Consider the following 15,765-nt stretch of genomic DNA (forward strand, 5'->3'; position numbering starts at 1 on the left):
GATTGAGGTTGAATCCTGACAAGACAAAAGTACTGTTCTTGTGGGGCTGGTGTGGAGGACTCCCTGATCCTGAATGGGGTAACTGTGCCCCTGAAGGACCAGGTGCGCAGCCTGGGAGTCATTTTGGACTCACAGCTGTCCATGGAGGCACAGGTCAATTCTGTATCCAGGGCAGCTGTCTACCAGCTCCATCTGGTACGCAGGCTGAGACCCTACCTGCCCGCAGGCTGTCTTACCAGAGTGGTGCATCCTCTAGTTATCTCACGCTTGGACTACCGCTATGTGCTCTATGTGGGGTTACCTTTGAAGGGGACCAAGAAACTACAACTACTCCAGAATGCTGCAGCTAGACTGGTGACTGGGGGCGGCTGCTGAGACCACATAACACCAGTCTTGAAAGACCTACATTGGCTCCCAGTACATTTCCGAGCACAATTCAAAGTGTTGGTGTTGACCTTTAAAGCCCTAAATGGCCTCGGCCCAGTATACCTGAAGGAGCGTCTACACCCCCATCGTTCTGCCCAGACACTGAGGTCCAGCGCCGAGGGCCTTCTAGTGGTTCCCTCATTGCAAGTAGCAAAGCTACAAGGAACCAGGCAGAGGGCCTTCTCAGTAGTGGTGCCCGCCCTGTGGAATGCCCTCCCATCAGATGTCAAAGAGATAAACAACTACCTGACATTTAGAAGACATCTGAAGGCAGCCCTATTCAGGGAAGTTTTTAATGTGTGACATTTTAATGTATTTTTAATCTTTGTTGGAAGCCACCCAGAGTGGCTGGGGAAACCCAACCAGATGGGTGGGGTACAAATAAATTATTATTATTATTATTATTATTATTATTATTATTATTATTATTATCATTATCATTATCATTATTATTATTATTATTATCACCAGTCCCAGAACCAGCCCACCAAGTGGGTCTTGCCTGAGTGACCCCAAGTGAACCTGCCATTGAAAGAGCTTGTAAGTTATTGGGCTTGCTTGGGACTTGACTTGCACAATTTCAACCAGACTGTCTTCCACTGTGTACAGTTGAAATTGCACAAGTCAAATGCACATAAGATGAGGTATATCATCTGGGAGGTAGGAAGGCATACGTATACGTAGAATGAGATTTATTGATACACCAACCTATTTGTTAAATGGTAAAGTAATCTGCTCAAATGGTTAACAATATAATAAATGAAATGTTAAGTAAGTTCTAATTTCTAGTATGCTGTCAGAGTGAAAGCTGACAATATAAACTGTCAAGCTCTTTTAAAACCTACTCAAAGGTATTACAAAGGAATAAAAAAGGTGCATTGCTTCAACTTTCCTTGATGACTCTGATACATAGAAAGAGCTGCACCAAGGTGGAAATTTATGGCACAAAATTGAAACGTTTGACATCCAAGTGAAACATCCCAGCTTAAAGGTTTTGCTGACAGCTGTTGCGTGAATAGAACGTGTGCACGTCATTTCCTCTATGCAAGACAAACAACCATGATAGCTCAATATGGAAATGTCAATCCAGAATTAAACATATGAAACATAAAACTATAAGGAAAATCAATTATTCACCTTTAAGGAAGAAGATTTAGGTATGTTCACCATAGTGCCTGTGTGCCTTGATTAAAGAGCTATCTTTAGCATTTTACTGGATGATATGTGTAATTCAAATATATTTTACAATTCCATGTTTCTCTGATTTTTCACTAAGGGATGTCTACAAGGGCTTTGTACTTGAATGCCATTAAATATCCTGTAATTTGCCATAGAACAAGGCACAGATATTTTGTACTGGGAAAACAAATTGAGAGTGACAGAGAAAGGCAAGAAAGCACCAACAGATTAGGAGCATGAGCCGACTAGGGTCACTTTACCTCATTTATGCCCACTCAACTACTTGGATCTGCAGAACTGGCACTGTTATAGGTAAAGGTAAAGGTACCCCTGCCCGTTTGGGCCAGTCTTGCCAGACTCTAGGGTTGTGCGCCCATCTCACTTAAGAGGCCGGGGGCCAGCACTGTCCGCAGACACTTCCGGGTCACGTGGCCAGTGTGACAAGCTGCATCTGGCAAGCCAGTGCAGCACACGGAAACGCTGTTTACCTTCCCACTAGTAAGCGGTCCCTATTTATCTACTTGCACCCGGGGGTGCTTTCGAACTGCTAGGTTGACAGGTGCTGGGACCGAGCAACGGGAGTGCACCCCGCCACGGGGATTCGAACCACCGACCTGACGATCAGCAAGTCCTAGGCGCTGAGGTTTTACCCACAGCGCCACCCAATGGCACTGTTATAGGTAGCATATAATACTAGATCCATACTTCTAAGAAATCAATATTTTGGTGTGGCAGCACCTACACTTTGGAACTGCCTGCTTATTGACATCAGGCAGGAATCTTCTCTGTACTCTTTTTTGGTGCCTGATTAAAATGTTTTTGATTAGGCAAGCCTATAGAGACATGTAGAAGTTAGATATGTTTTATTTCTTTTTGGCCACTGTTGATTTCATTATTTCATTTCAGTATTTTTGTAATCCACTTGGAGCTTTCCTTAATATCAAGCGGTATATAAATAAACACAATGATCAACAGACTGCCTGCCAAAGTCTTTAAAAAGTATCAGCATACGCAGAAGAAAGGTCCCATGGGGATTCGTGCAATAGCGGTTGCTGCTTGGGAAAGGCAACAGATGATATCTAAAAAAAGCCTTCTCAAATGACGGTCAGTTCTCTGTTCCCAAGAAAAACAATGGCAGCTTTGGAACTGTGACCTAGAGGAGTGAAGTTACTAAACCAAACCTTGTGCTGGGCCATTGGGCAGCCTGAGCTCTAACACACATGAACTTAAACTGAACTTGCCATAAGTGCAATACTCCTTTTGTTGACCCAAAAGGATCCTAGCGATCAGGATTTACAAAGATGTTCACTTCCTTCTCCTTGAAAATACAGGTTTTTTGAAATAAAAGAATGCATCATCCTTGTATGTAATGTGCATACTTCCTGCATTCCTGATTGCAAGACATTTTGAGCACTAAGCCAACTTGAGTTTCAGCAAGAAAATCAACTATGGGAAGGACCCAATATTACACAAGAGGAGCCTAACTTCCCTGCTCTCCCCTGCAGTCCCCCTTGCACTACCAAAAGCTGTCCCAGTGCATTCCTTCAATCATTTGGAGCAGATTTTGAGGGAACACAGCAGACTGCAGGCAGGAGCGGAAGGTGAAGTCCCATCGCATAAGCAGAAGTCTGCTCTGTTTATACATGAGCAGCGTTGGATACACCCCTAAGCCATTACCAGAACAAAAGCAATCGACCTTACACTAAAATTCTATTATTTAGAACATATGTAACAGGCCAGGAGTCATAGATTTACAGTACAAAATCTGTATTTCTCACATTGCCACACCTTGATAAGAACGTTTTGAGGACCAGTGTTATTATTATAATTTGAGGATGTTAGAGCATGCCCATGAGTCACTCCTCTGTCTAAATCCATCTTCTCAGAATGGTTTACATTTAACTAGCTTGTAAACAGTGGCATAAATCCCAAGATTCCGGGAGCAAACCATTACATGTCCTTTTTTAATGCATACTAAGCATCTCCTTCCAATCTTCTCCCACATACCAGCTGCTTAGCTTGCAATAGCAAGAAACTCAGAATGAACAGTGCTGGCTTGCCCATTAGACAAATAAGACATTTGTCAAAGGTGCCAACCTTGGAGGAAGCAGCAAGATGCCCCCCCCCCCTTGCTTCTGTTCCAGTTATGGAAGAAACCCTAAGTCTTGGTGTTTGTTTCACTCCTTTCCCACTGCATCCTGTCATGAAAAAATCAGGTGGAAAGGACTGGGAGCCAAGGATGGGATGAAAGGCTCAGCTGAATCATTTCTGCAGCTCAGATCCACTTCCTATTCATGTGAAAGAGGTTAGAACCAGACTACATAAGGTCAGACTATTATAACGTTAGTTTGAAACATGATCACAAATGGGACTTCACATATTTTATCCTGTGAACCACCCTGAGAACTGCAGGTATAGGGTGGTATACAAATATAATAATAATAATAATAATAATAATAATAATAATAATAATAATAATAATTCATTTCTTGCCTCCTGGCTTGAGTGCTCTTTAACTGCCATTTGCAAGTGAAATAGGAAGACTGCACTGAGCTGGGAGACTGAGGAGTTTTGGGTTTCATGGTAGCCCAACTATGATTCATAAAGCATGGAAGGATACACAGGGCAGGCATAATTGCTGCTTTTGCCAAGTCCCCACCCATGCTGATCTGCAGAATCATTATTCAGCCCATGATATATGACAAAATAATGTCAACAGGAGCAGGTTAGACTACAGCCATAATAGAATGATATACTATCTAAGAAGAGAGGCAAAAGTAGTCATGGATTTACTTGCTATTCGGCACCCAAGAACAAGTCACTGCGTGGCTGTTCCACATCAGCTGACCAGCTAGTTTTCTGACATGAAATAATAATTAGTGCAAGATTATCCAATTATCAACCACATTCCCAGGCAAAGTAAGAACCCTGTTTATTGTCAGGTGTGTTAAAAAACGTGTTGAAGAACCATTTCCACTCCACTGAAATAAAGTTTTCTAAGAAATGGTGAAACTACCTACAGAAAACCTGTGAATATTTTGAAAGCAGTATAAGACCTTTCTGATTGTGTTAGCTGAGCAGGATAAGGATGACAGAATGCAAAATGTGTTGTGCTTTAAGCCATTTTGTTATATTTAGATCCCCTCCCCCAAAATGATTGCTTGTATGCTATCCTGAAATCTCAAAATGAATTAGCTTAATATGTTAACATACTTCTGAAAAATCTAGATGCCACAGTAGTGAAATAAATAATTACTAGCAAGCCTGAACTTTGTGCAATACTACTAATGGCAACAATAGTCATCTCAAATTATAACATTCAACTGCTATGAACAGCAACTCAAGGAAGTAGAAACTTCACTTGTCCAGGTGCTTCTTTAGATGAGGATGCTATTTTTAGAGTAGGATCTGAAACAGGCCTAAGCCCTCTCCAGGCAACAAAAGAGTACATGTGGGCATATAATGGGTTGGGAAGAGATGCCTGTCCACACAAGCCCTTGCCCCAATGACTCGACTGGCTCCTGGTCCACCCTGCATAATCAGGATTCCTAATTGGAGAAATCTAACCTAATTGGAGAAATCTAATTCCGTAAAATGCTGTTACTGCAGAACTGAATGCAAAAAGGTTGAAGGAGGGACACTAGGTGTGTACACCCTTGATGGCTTACAAAATTTAAGCTCCCACTTGTTTTTCTGAATATAATCTCTGGGCTTGTACACTTCCTATCCCATTTATCTTGCCGCTTGCAGAAGACAAAAGAATGCGCCAGAGAAACCTCCTATTTATTTGAACTCATGATTTAAAAGTAGAAGGTTGCCCTCACTCAATACCTTTTCTCTATGCTGAGGGCAAAGGTGAGAGTTGAGGAGGGTTACATGGGAGCCTGAAGCCCAAGGGCCAAATAGGACCCAAACAGGCAGTATATTTCAAAATACTCTTCACCTCCTCTGCTGAGGGAGACCTCACAGTCAATCTATTCTTAGAAGTCTTCTTCCTTCAGTAATAAGTCAGAAGATATCCATATCACAACACTATAGTCAAGTAAGCTGACATTTTTAATAAGTCAAAGGTTTCTTCTCATCTTGACATTTTAAAAAGAAAAGTAAACCAACGTAATTTTCAACTTGCAGACCACCTAAGAATAAGAGCCATGACAACTGAAAAAGATTAGCCCAAATTATTAACAATGATAGTCTGAGGCTCTTGCAAGCACTTACAATTATTACTCCTTTTCCGTTTGTTCTGTTTCCCCCCAAAGCCTCCACAGTCACTATTATGGATGACCTTTAAAGTCTATCAAATAATTCAGGGAAAGACAGGAAGAAAGAGGTGGATGGGAATATGCTGGAAATATATTAAAGAGCCCTTGGGCTAAATTAGAAAATTGCCACTTTGTTCAGAACTTAAATGAAAGAAGAACCAACAAACAAATGTTCAGATGTGTTCCAGAACTTCAGTCGGCAAGATTTCAAATGCCACACATGGCTCAGCCAATTAAAAGGGGGCAATTTATCATTAGGACTCCTACTACTTCCTTACTAGAAGGCCACATACCTAACAACTAAAACAACTGAACCCTTCAGTAGTTGTCACACTTGTAACAGAAAGCTGGAGGAAGAAAATAGAGTTCTTTAAACAAAAGGGAAATCTAAGGGAACAAATCTTTAAACAAAAGGGAAATGCTTCCTGTAAGTAAGACTGAAGAGACTGCAAAAATAGGCAGAGCAATTCTACGTTAATATTGTGCTGCCACTCCACTGATGGAACAGCTGCTGCATCCATGCATGCTTTGCCCAAGGGGGACAAGGTGAAAACACATAACACAGAAAACACACAACACAGAAAACACACAAACAGCATAGCAATGACAGACACACCCACAACGTCCCCGAAAATTCTGCCAGCGTCCACCACATGGTAAGCATACATGAAGTGGCTAAGGCATACAACCTGCTTCACCACACACAAAACATGCACAACACCACGGCTGCCCCACTCCATCAGCCTCAGTGGCGCAGACAATGATGTTCCCCCAACTGCTAGTCCCCATGCATCTCTCCCTACAGACAGGGGCTTGAATCCCCTAATGCTCCTCACAACCAGTTTTACAAGCACCACACGTGAGGACACATACACACAGGAACAGAAAACCTACATAGCTCCTTAGGCAAGATGCCTGCAAGAAGCACACAGAACCCACCTAGGACAAGGGGTCATCAGCCACTCAAAGGTTCATGAGCCACTTTTCTGGCAAGCAGCCAACAGCAGGGACCAGGACATGCAATGAAGGCAGCCACAGAAACACACTGACAGCAGCGACCTCCAGTGGCCGACTCAGGGTCATGGCAGCAGACAGCAAAGAAGCAAAGAAATCAATTTAAAAATAAAAATAAAGTATTTAAAATGAGTAAGAACTTCTAAAAACATTTTTTAAAAACACTATATTCCGCTACTAGGATCCCTGTATATCAATCCTTGACAACAAAGAAACAACACATACAGCACATAATTGTTAGCTAAAAAAAAAAATCCCTTACTCTGAAATCAGTGGAAGTAAAATTCTTGGTTCTAGCTCTGCAATGGAGATGGAGACTTATTTTGCAGGATACAAATTAAGTGTGCTTCTTTGCCATGCTGCCCACATTCCCATCCCATTTCAGCCTTTCTGACAGCACAATGTCATAAGCAGAATGGCTTGGATGACTGAGTCATAGCCATATTCCACCAGCATAGGAAGGCTCATGTCTAAACCTATAGGACCTCAAGTGTCAGACTGCAGTATAGAATTACATCCTAAATATCCAAAGCAGCCACAACAAAAATAAAACACTAGTTCATACAAAGCCAATTAGAGAAAAAAATCCAAAAGGAAATAGTAAGATTAAGAATGTATACAAGTAGAAATTCATAGGCGTACCAGAAAACAATAAAAACAACTGCACAGAAAGAAAAATCTAATTAAAAGCTCCAAACCCCCATGAATGTATTTATCTGGTGCCTAAAAGTTAGAAGGGTAGGCACCATTCAAGTGTCCCTTGGGATGTTGTTCTACAACCATAGTGCCACCACCAAGAAGACACTGTCACCAGTCTCCACCTTCCTCAACTCGGATGGGAAGGACACTTGGACCATGGCTTCCAATAAGGATCTCAAACAACTTCATATTTTATACAAGCATTTCCAAGCTACAACAGGATTCCATTAGCACAGGCAGTCTACACAGAGGCACTATTGTCTGCAATCCCTCCACTACTTTAGGTGTACCAAAGAGCTTCTGCGTGTTCCATAGGCCTTTTCATCTTACAACACAGCATGGAGCACTATTGTTCAAGAATGACAAGTCCAAGGCCACACTAAGTGCCCAGAGCTAGCTGAACAGCTCCTTAAATAATGGGTTCTTTGGATCACATAAAACATGTAAGTGAAAGAGCAGGTGTTTGAACTGGGTGGAAGGAGTTCTCTTGGTGAAAGCTTAGGGTTTTGGAGGAGGAAATTAAAATTATACCTAAGGGTTTGTGAAAAGTCTAAAGTTTTCAAACTAAAACATTGTGTGTGTGTGTGTGTGTGTGTGTGTGTACGATTACAAGCCCTTTTGAGTCAAAACCTGTCTCTGTCACTCCCTTGTTAAAAAAAATCTAAATGTTTTGTAATCTGCCCTCAGCCCTGGATAGTATAAGCAAGCCTTAAATGCATACATAAATAAACCAGTAGACAAATTATTGACTGGAGACAACTATTGGAAACCAATAGCACTGATATCCCAGAATAATGCAATAAACATGCATTCATCTCATCAGGATAGCTATCAGTTTTAATTTTCCATATATGGTTAAATAACTAAAATCTCATACAAATTCACTAATTATAAAGAGTTACCAATACAGTGCTATTGGAGTATGTTATTCAATCTGGAAAACATGTTTTCTGTTGTTGCCTTCTTTATTAAAGGTCTGACTCACAACTGTTAAAATCAATGGGAGTTTTGTCATTAGCAAGAATGGGATGTGGGTCGCATTCAATTATTTTAAAGAAGATAAAAAACAACAATCAAAGTAAGGCAAACTACACTTACTCTAACTTTTGGCAGGACTCTCCTTAGCGTCTCTGCAGGATTCTGTCGCATCAGAACTGGAAGACTTGCAACCACGCTTGTTCCTTGGATATCCTGACCAGAACTTGTAAAAAACCACATTTGTTTTAAAGTATTTTGCAATGAGAACATCTTTAGCAAAAGACAAAAAAAATAAATTTTGCTCATATCTCTCTTGTTTAAACATTACAATACATAAATTACACGTATTTAACGCTTTGAAATTTAATTTAAAAGTGCATGCAACACAAATCTTCATTTAATTAACTAGAAGTAGCATAACAATACCCAACGAAAACGTTCTACCTCCGATGTGATTGAAATGCATTCAGTAAAGTCAAAATGTATCCTTAAAACACCATTTTAATTGCTTTACCAAAACAGAAGCAACACGCAGCTGAGGCAAGAAACTGTTACAAGCCAATGAAAGTGTTATCATTTCCAGATGCGCAGCAAGTAGTATTTTTGCATCACCAATAAAGCAAATGCTAACTTGAAGGGGCTTGGTAAGAATGTAATCTCAACCCTGAAACCACAAGCAAGAGTAATCTGTAATAACCAGTTGCTATTGTTATTGTTAGTTATTATTAATAATAATAATAATAATAATACCACCCCAAACACCAGACTGGGTTGCCCCAGTCACTCTGAGCAGCTACCAAGATATATGAAAACATAATAAAACATTAAACGTTTAAAAGTTCCCTATACAGGGCTGCCTTCAGATGCCTTCTAAAGGTTGCATAGCTACTTAGCTCCTTGACATCTGATGAGAGGGCATTCCACAGGGTTGGTGCCACTATCAAGAAGGCCCTCTGCCTGGTTCCTTGTCATTTCACTTCTCACAGTGAAGGAACCGCCAGAAGGCCCTTGGAGCTGGATCTCAGTGACCAAAAGGAGTGAAGATGCTAAGTGCTTGGAAACAAATTATTGTAGCTCTGCTTTCAAAGTAAGATACTCCTCCTTCATCCACCAACCTTTTCATCCAGAGGGAGCAGAACCTGGAAAAGGTTCTTCTATATTCCTCCCCATAAAGCAGGGATTGAGAACCTGTGGCTCTCCAGGTGCTGTGGGACTGCAACTCCCATTATCTGTGACCACTGGCCATGCTTCCTGGGCTAATGGGAGCTGGAGTCCAGCAATTTTTGTAGGGCTGCAGGCTGTCCATTCTTGCCACAACAGCTCAGTTGGGTTCCAGACCTTGTTGGAACAAGTTGTTAACATGGAGTTGTCCAAAGTCCGGCTCCTCCAGGCTAGTACTTGCTACTGACTGAGTGGCTGGTATGCTTTTGATTGTCTATGGCTTACATAGGAACAGAACATAGGCAGCTGCATAATACTGAATCAGAGTATTGGTCCATGTAGCTTAGTATAATCTGTGCTGACTGGGAGTGCCTCTCCAGGGTCTCAGACAAGGAATCCCTTCCTAGCCCTACCTGGAGATGCCAAGGATGGAACCAAGCACTTTCTGCATGCAAAGCAAATGCTCTACCACTGAGCTATGGCCCTTCCCCTTTGCCTACTCCTGCTCCTTCCAGAATCTCTTCTCACCCATGGGATTCTCTACAGACAGGACAGGAGACAAATTTATAACATGAGCATGGGATGATATTTTAGGAGCTTCACAATAGCTGGTTCTGGCACTTGAGCCTTATGCTATATGGGGAAAACTGTAACTTGAGTGCTGGGGAAATACCCTTAGTAGACAAATTTGAGATGAAAACCAACATTCAGTTACAGTCGTTCAGTTGCGGACTCCAATCTACATCCTGACATACAATCTGAATGGGTTTCTTCGGTAATAAGGCAGGCTATTATGCAGAATATTGGATTTCACTAATTTAACTAATAGATAGAAATATAGTATATGTATGTATATGTATTAGACAACTCTCATACTGGGGAATCATTGTCCTTGAATAATATAACATATGTTATAAAAACTTTAGGGATATTCAACTGGGGTCCTTTTGAAGGGCTGGGGAGGGAAGAAAGATAAGGAACATAAGAATAAGGTCATTGCTTATTTGTAGTTGAAAGAGGCACATAACTCAAAAAACTCATAATTGAATGCACAATGTTCTAGATTCAAACCACAACATATATGGTTAAAAGGAATTCAGATAGCGTTACTAGAAAATACATCTGTCTGAGACCTTGAAGACAGTATACCCAGATGCACTAACTATCTGACTCACTATAAGGCACTTTCACATGTTCATGTTTCTGTTAATAAATTCACACAAATTTTAAAAAATAAAAGGGTCCAGATGGAAATGTTAAGTACACAGTGTCAGTCTCTCAAACTATAGCAAAGTTTTGAATTGCTTCCAAGATTTGTCTTTATGGGAAGTTCTTAATTCTGTACTAGATAAATCTTTTTCATATTAATCCTGCTTTTAAAAAAACAAAAACCTTCATCACACGTTAACATGCTATACTATAATAAACACATATATGTGAATCCTTTTCCGTGAACTTAACCAATAAAATGATGTGGCGGGGGGGGGGGATGGGAAGAAATTTGTTCATTTTGGCACAAAGAGGAAGCCAGCATTTGTGTAAACTGAATGTTAACGCAAAAAAGTGGTGTGATGATATGCAATTCTAAAGAAAAATGAGGCCTTTCCTTTTTTTTAAAAAAAAAAAAGCTCCAAGTGGCTGGCTTGCTGTCAATTTAAAATGAGAAGCAGAGGGTTTTTAACACCTACACAAGCTGTAATTTTCCAACTGTGGAAGATTTTTCTTTTATTTCTACTGAAATAGCAGAATTGGTGATCCTCTGCTCTTTAGCGATTCTGAATTAAAACCATCTATCATATTGTGGTCACTCCAGCAGTTTTAACACTGTAAGATGCATCAAAATACACATACAAACTTTTTATTTCAATCAGGGGTTGCTGCAAATTCAGCATTGTCTAGAAACTGTCATTTTATTAAAAGCACTAACCACAGGAAAGCTCTCCCAAAACTTAAAGTCAACTTAACTATTCTGCCATTGTGTGAACAAACTTCACAATGCTAAGGTTTTCATGCAGGGAAAAGCATTTCTACATTTTCAATTTTTTTCTATAGAAGTTAAGCTATGTATATTGTGATATTAGATTACAAACAAGCAGGTGCTGCAACAAAATGTTGCAGCGCTCAATGCTGTTGCTCAGGATTTCAGCGCTTCATCCCATTCCCAGCTTCATCCCATTCCCAGCTTCCACACAGGTAGTTTGTCATCACCCCACCAACTACAAAAAAAGCCCAATGGCAACACTAAGTCAGTATCCTGTGGCTACAGACTACAGTCTGTCCTCTTAGGCATTTTGGGGAATGTGTGCCAAGCCCCCTAAATAACTTTTACCAACCTTGGGGCTCCCTTAAGACTGTTGATGGAGCCTGTGAAAAAGACTGAACTATAGTCCTAGAATGCTTGTATATATTATGGGAATGTTTGCCTTGCTTGTATGTCTTATTGCAACTTAAGTGGGGGTTACCAAGTTAACTATGCATTGTTGAAGTGGAAATCTGCTCTGCTAGCGGAATGGCAGAGTTGGGTGTTACCTTTTGTGCTGTTATATACATACAAGACTGCACAATATCTACACTCTTTGATTCCAGTAGGAAGATCTGCACAGTTGGACAAGTTCTGCTCCAGCTATTTCCATGTAAAAACCTCCTAGACAGAACAATCCAGTAGTCATGGGTATGCTTCTGCTATTGGTCTGTAAAGGAGTAGGCTGCGAGATCTACATGTACGTTATTGATTCCTCCCCTACACACACACACAGGAATAGATTGTGCCCAATAAATACAAAGCTCAACTTTTCTAGCTAGTCTAAAGCATGCTGAAGGTTGTAGAAGCTGGAGGATCCTGCTCTAGCACTATGTTTCTGAAGTCAAGGCAGAGCGTTCTGCTTAAATAGACTTCAAGATAATGACTGATGCAAACTCTGAATATGAGCTTATCTCAATGCCTTGCCTTCAGAAACATATTTAGAAAGCTTTCTTATCACCATTACTAAGTGGATAAGCAGATCCATTAACAGTTTTGGATGCATCCCTCAGAAATAGTAAGGCTGCAGTTCTTAAATTACTTGGGAGCAACTCCAGTTGAATTCAGTGGGCCCTAATCTGTTCAAGCTGCGCATCATGAAACATAGTGGGACAAAGGATAGAAATGACAAGACTCTCCACAGTATATCAAAAACTCATTTCACATGGCTGGGGGCAATATATATTCTTTGCAGTCTTCCAAATAACTTTTGAACAACCTGAAAGCTCATTGGAATCCTGACAACAACAGTATGATTATTTGTGTTAAAATATATATAAACTGCTTTAACATATGAAGAAATTCCAAAATGATGTACAAAAAAGGACAAACAATGCAGAAATATAAGATAAAATCAATTTAAAATACAACAATTCCACAAATCATAATAACCAGAGTCTCATTTAGCTACAGAGCTCAATCTGTCAAGGTTTTAATATTTATGTTGAGTTAATACACGTAGGAATGGCAACAAAATGTTGTGGTTTGGAGTGCTCCTGTTCAGCAAGAAATGTTCATGCCCTTTTGCAGGATACTTCATTTCACTACCATCTTAAGCCCGCTAAGCATGGTTAGTCCTCACTGGGCTGTCTTTCACATCCTCCACCATTTTGGGCCTTTTTCTAAAGGGTTGTGCATGTGGTTTTTTGTACTTCTGCAAACCTTTGATACCTCCCTCTTATGCTGACACCTCCCTCTTGTTGATGGATAGGGCCATTCAGACTTCATAAGGATTCAGTTCACTATTGTTATAGATAAAATATAAAAAGCAAGCTCCTAATCCCTTGTGATTTAAAAGATACATTTAAATATGTGACTTACTTAAATAAGAAACCTCAAGATAAAATGGAGCCCAAATTCACCACGAATTATTAGCACTCAATATTCTGACCCACATAGTAAAAATTTCCATGAGTTACTGAAAGCTTTTCACAATTAAAGGTTACTACTATCAGAGTGCGATAAAATTAGTACAAGGTGTTCACAGAACAGGAACTTGCATATTCCTGAGAAAGATATGCAAATTACGGATTTCATGCAACTCAAGTGTGCATATTAACCGTGATCCTCCAACTCAAGATATATTTAGGAAACTGTCTTTAGCATCAAGCAAGTCCCCGTGACCAATACCAACTTTAAAAACCTATTTTCTTCCAAAACATGGGCACAACCAATCAATCATCTTTGTTAGGGCTCAAACAATCCTTGCCAAGTCTACTCAGAAGTCCTAAAAAGAAAGTATAATTTTTGCTTCAGAACTATTGTTTCTACTCATATGCAAAGAAACAATAATTTAATCAGCTGAGTGCATGACATGAGGTACAGCTTCTCAAGAACCACTGATCCAGAAGGTTTTAGGATTTGGCAGAAGCCCCAATACACTTGCAGTGTTTCCCAAACTTAGGTCTCCAGCTGTTTTTGGACTACCACTCCCATCATCCCTAACTAACAGGACCAGTGGTCAGGGATGGTGGGAACTGTAGTCCAAAACCAGCTGGAGACTGAAATTTGGGAAACCCTGCACTAGAGGAATACAAGATATGACACCACAGTTATATATATGCTAGCAGAGTCGTTCTGCTGGCTGAGCGGCTCCACCACCAAACATATATGCAAGGCAAAACAGGGCAGAAACATAGATGGGTCATGGGCAGCACAGGAGAGGAGCACACATGTGTCATACCCAATACTCCTTCCGTCCATGGTTAGATCTCAGTTGATGGCACAACTTGTTAGTGACTACCCCTTGATTTTCTTTCCCACTGACCAATGGGAGATTTAAATTTATATACAGTCAGACCTACATCAACAACTGTTAAACCTATATTACAAAACAGGCTAGGGTACAACTTGGCATCCAGTGAAATGTGCATGGTATGGAAGGAATCAGTACAAGCCTCCAACCAGGTAGCCAGGAAGAGGACTTCAACAGCTTCCCAACACACACACACAGACCACTTTCCCCAGATCTCAGCTTGTTTTGTCAACTGGGCATATAAGAAGCTCAGTTTCAAAACAAGTAAACTTTGAACCGTGGGTTGTTAAATTAACCAGAATTTATTATAAACCACAAGCTGTGATGCACAGGACAAAGGAAGGCAAGATTCAGCAAAGCAAAAGCCAACTGAAGTCTTCCTTCTGTCTGGAGGATAAAAGCGAGGGGGACCACAAGAGACTAAGGCTCGTGGTAACTCCTTCTTGCTTCTGCACATTTCACTAAAGTTTAACATGCTATATAAACTTGGTCAGTGGGTCAGGGATTGGACAGTTAAATATACTAGAGACAGAATTCATCTAGAACTGCCTTCTCAACAATAATGGCTGGTGGTTACCTCGGGTTACATACGCTTCAGGTTACATACGCTTCAGGTTACACACTCCACTAAGCCAGAAATAGTGCTTCAGGTTAAGAACTTTGCTTCAGGATAAGAACAGAAATCGGGCTCCGGCGGCGTGCCGGCAGCAGGAGACCCCATTAGCTAACGTGGTGCTTCAGGTTAAGAACAGTTTCACGTTATTTACAGACCTCCGGAACGAATTAAGTACTTAACTCGAAGTACCACTGTATTTCATAAAAAATTGTGCACCACTTTATTGTATCATCATCAGCAACAACAACAAAGTGGTGTACAAATAGATAAAACAAGAAAATCAAGATCAATTTACAATAGAGTCGTACCTTGGAAGTCAAACAGAATCAATTCTGGAAGTCCGTTCAACTTCCAAAACGTTTGGAAACCAAAGCACGGCTTCTGATTGGCTGCAGGAAGCTCCTGTAGCCAATTTGAAGCTGCAGAATCCCCACTGGACGTCTGGCTTCCAAAAATAGTTCGCAAACTGGGAGCTAAAACGTTTGAGAACTAAGCTGTTCGAAAACCAAGGTACAACTGTACTTTAAAATTTTCAGACCCAAAGGGTAAAGGGACACTGTAATACATATTGTGTTCTTTTCTAGAATAATGTTGACTTGCTTGATTGTCGTCTCCTTTTTTATTTATTAACCACCCAGCTTGTGAGCTCTTACTA

General features: G+C 40.5%; 1 protein-coding gene across 2 annotated transcripts in view; it reads right to left on the reverse strand.

Moving 5' to 3' along the window:
- Window positions 1-15,765, reverse strand: part of PPP4R4 (protein phosphatase 4 regulatory subunit 4) — a 79,881-nt gene that overhangs the window by 41,682 nt on the left and 22,434 nt on the right. For both annotated transcript variants that reach the window (XM_083732758.1, XM_083732759.1), the window contains exon 3: window positions 8,679-8,781. In XM_083732758.1, coding sequence (XP_083588884.1) covers window positions 8,679-8,781 — 103 coding nt within the window. The remainder of the gene's footprint in view (window positions 1-8,678; window positions 8,782-15,765) is intronic.

The sequence above is a fragment of the Podarcis gaigeae genome (genome assembly GCF_964106915.1).
Source record: "Podarcis gaigeae genome assembly, chromosome: 1".
In the NCBI taxonomy this organism is placed as follows: Eukaryota; Metazoa; Chordata; class Lepidosauria; order Squamata; family Lacertidae; genus Podarcis; species Podarcis gaigeae.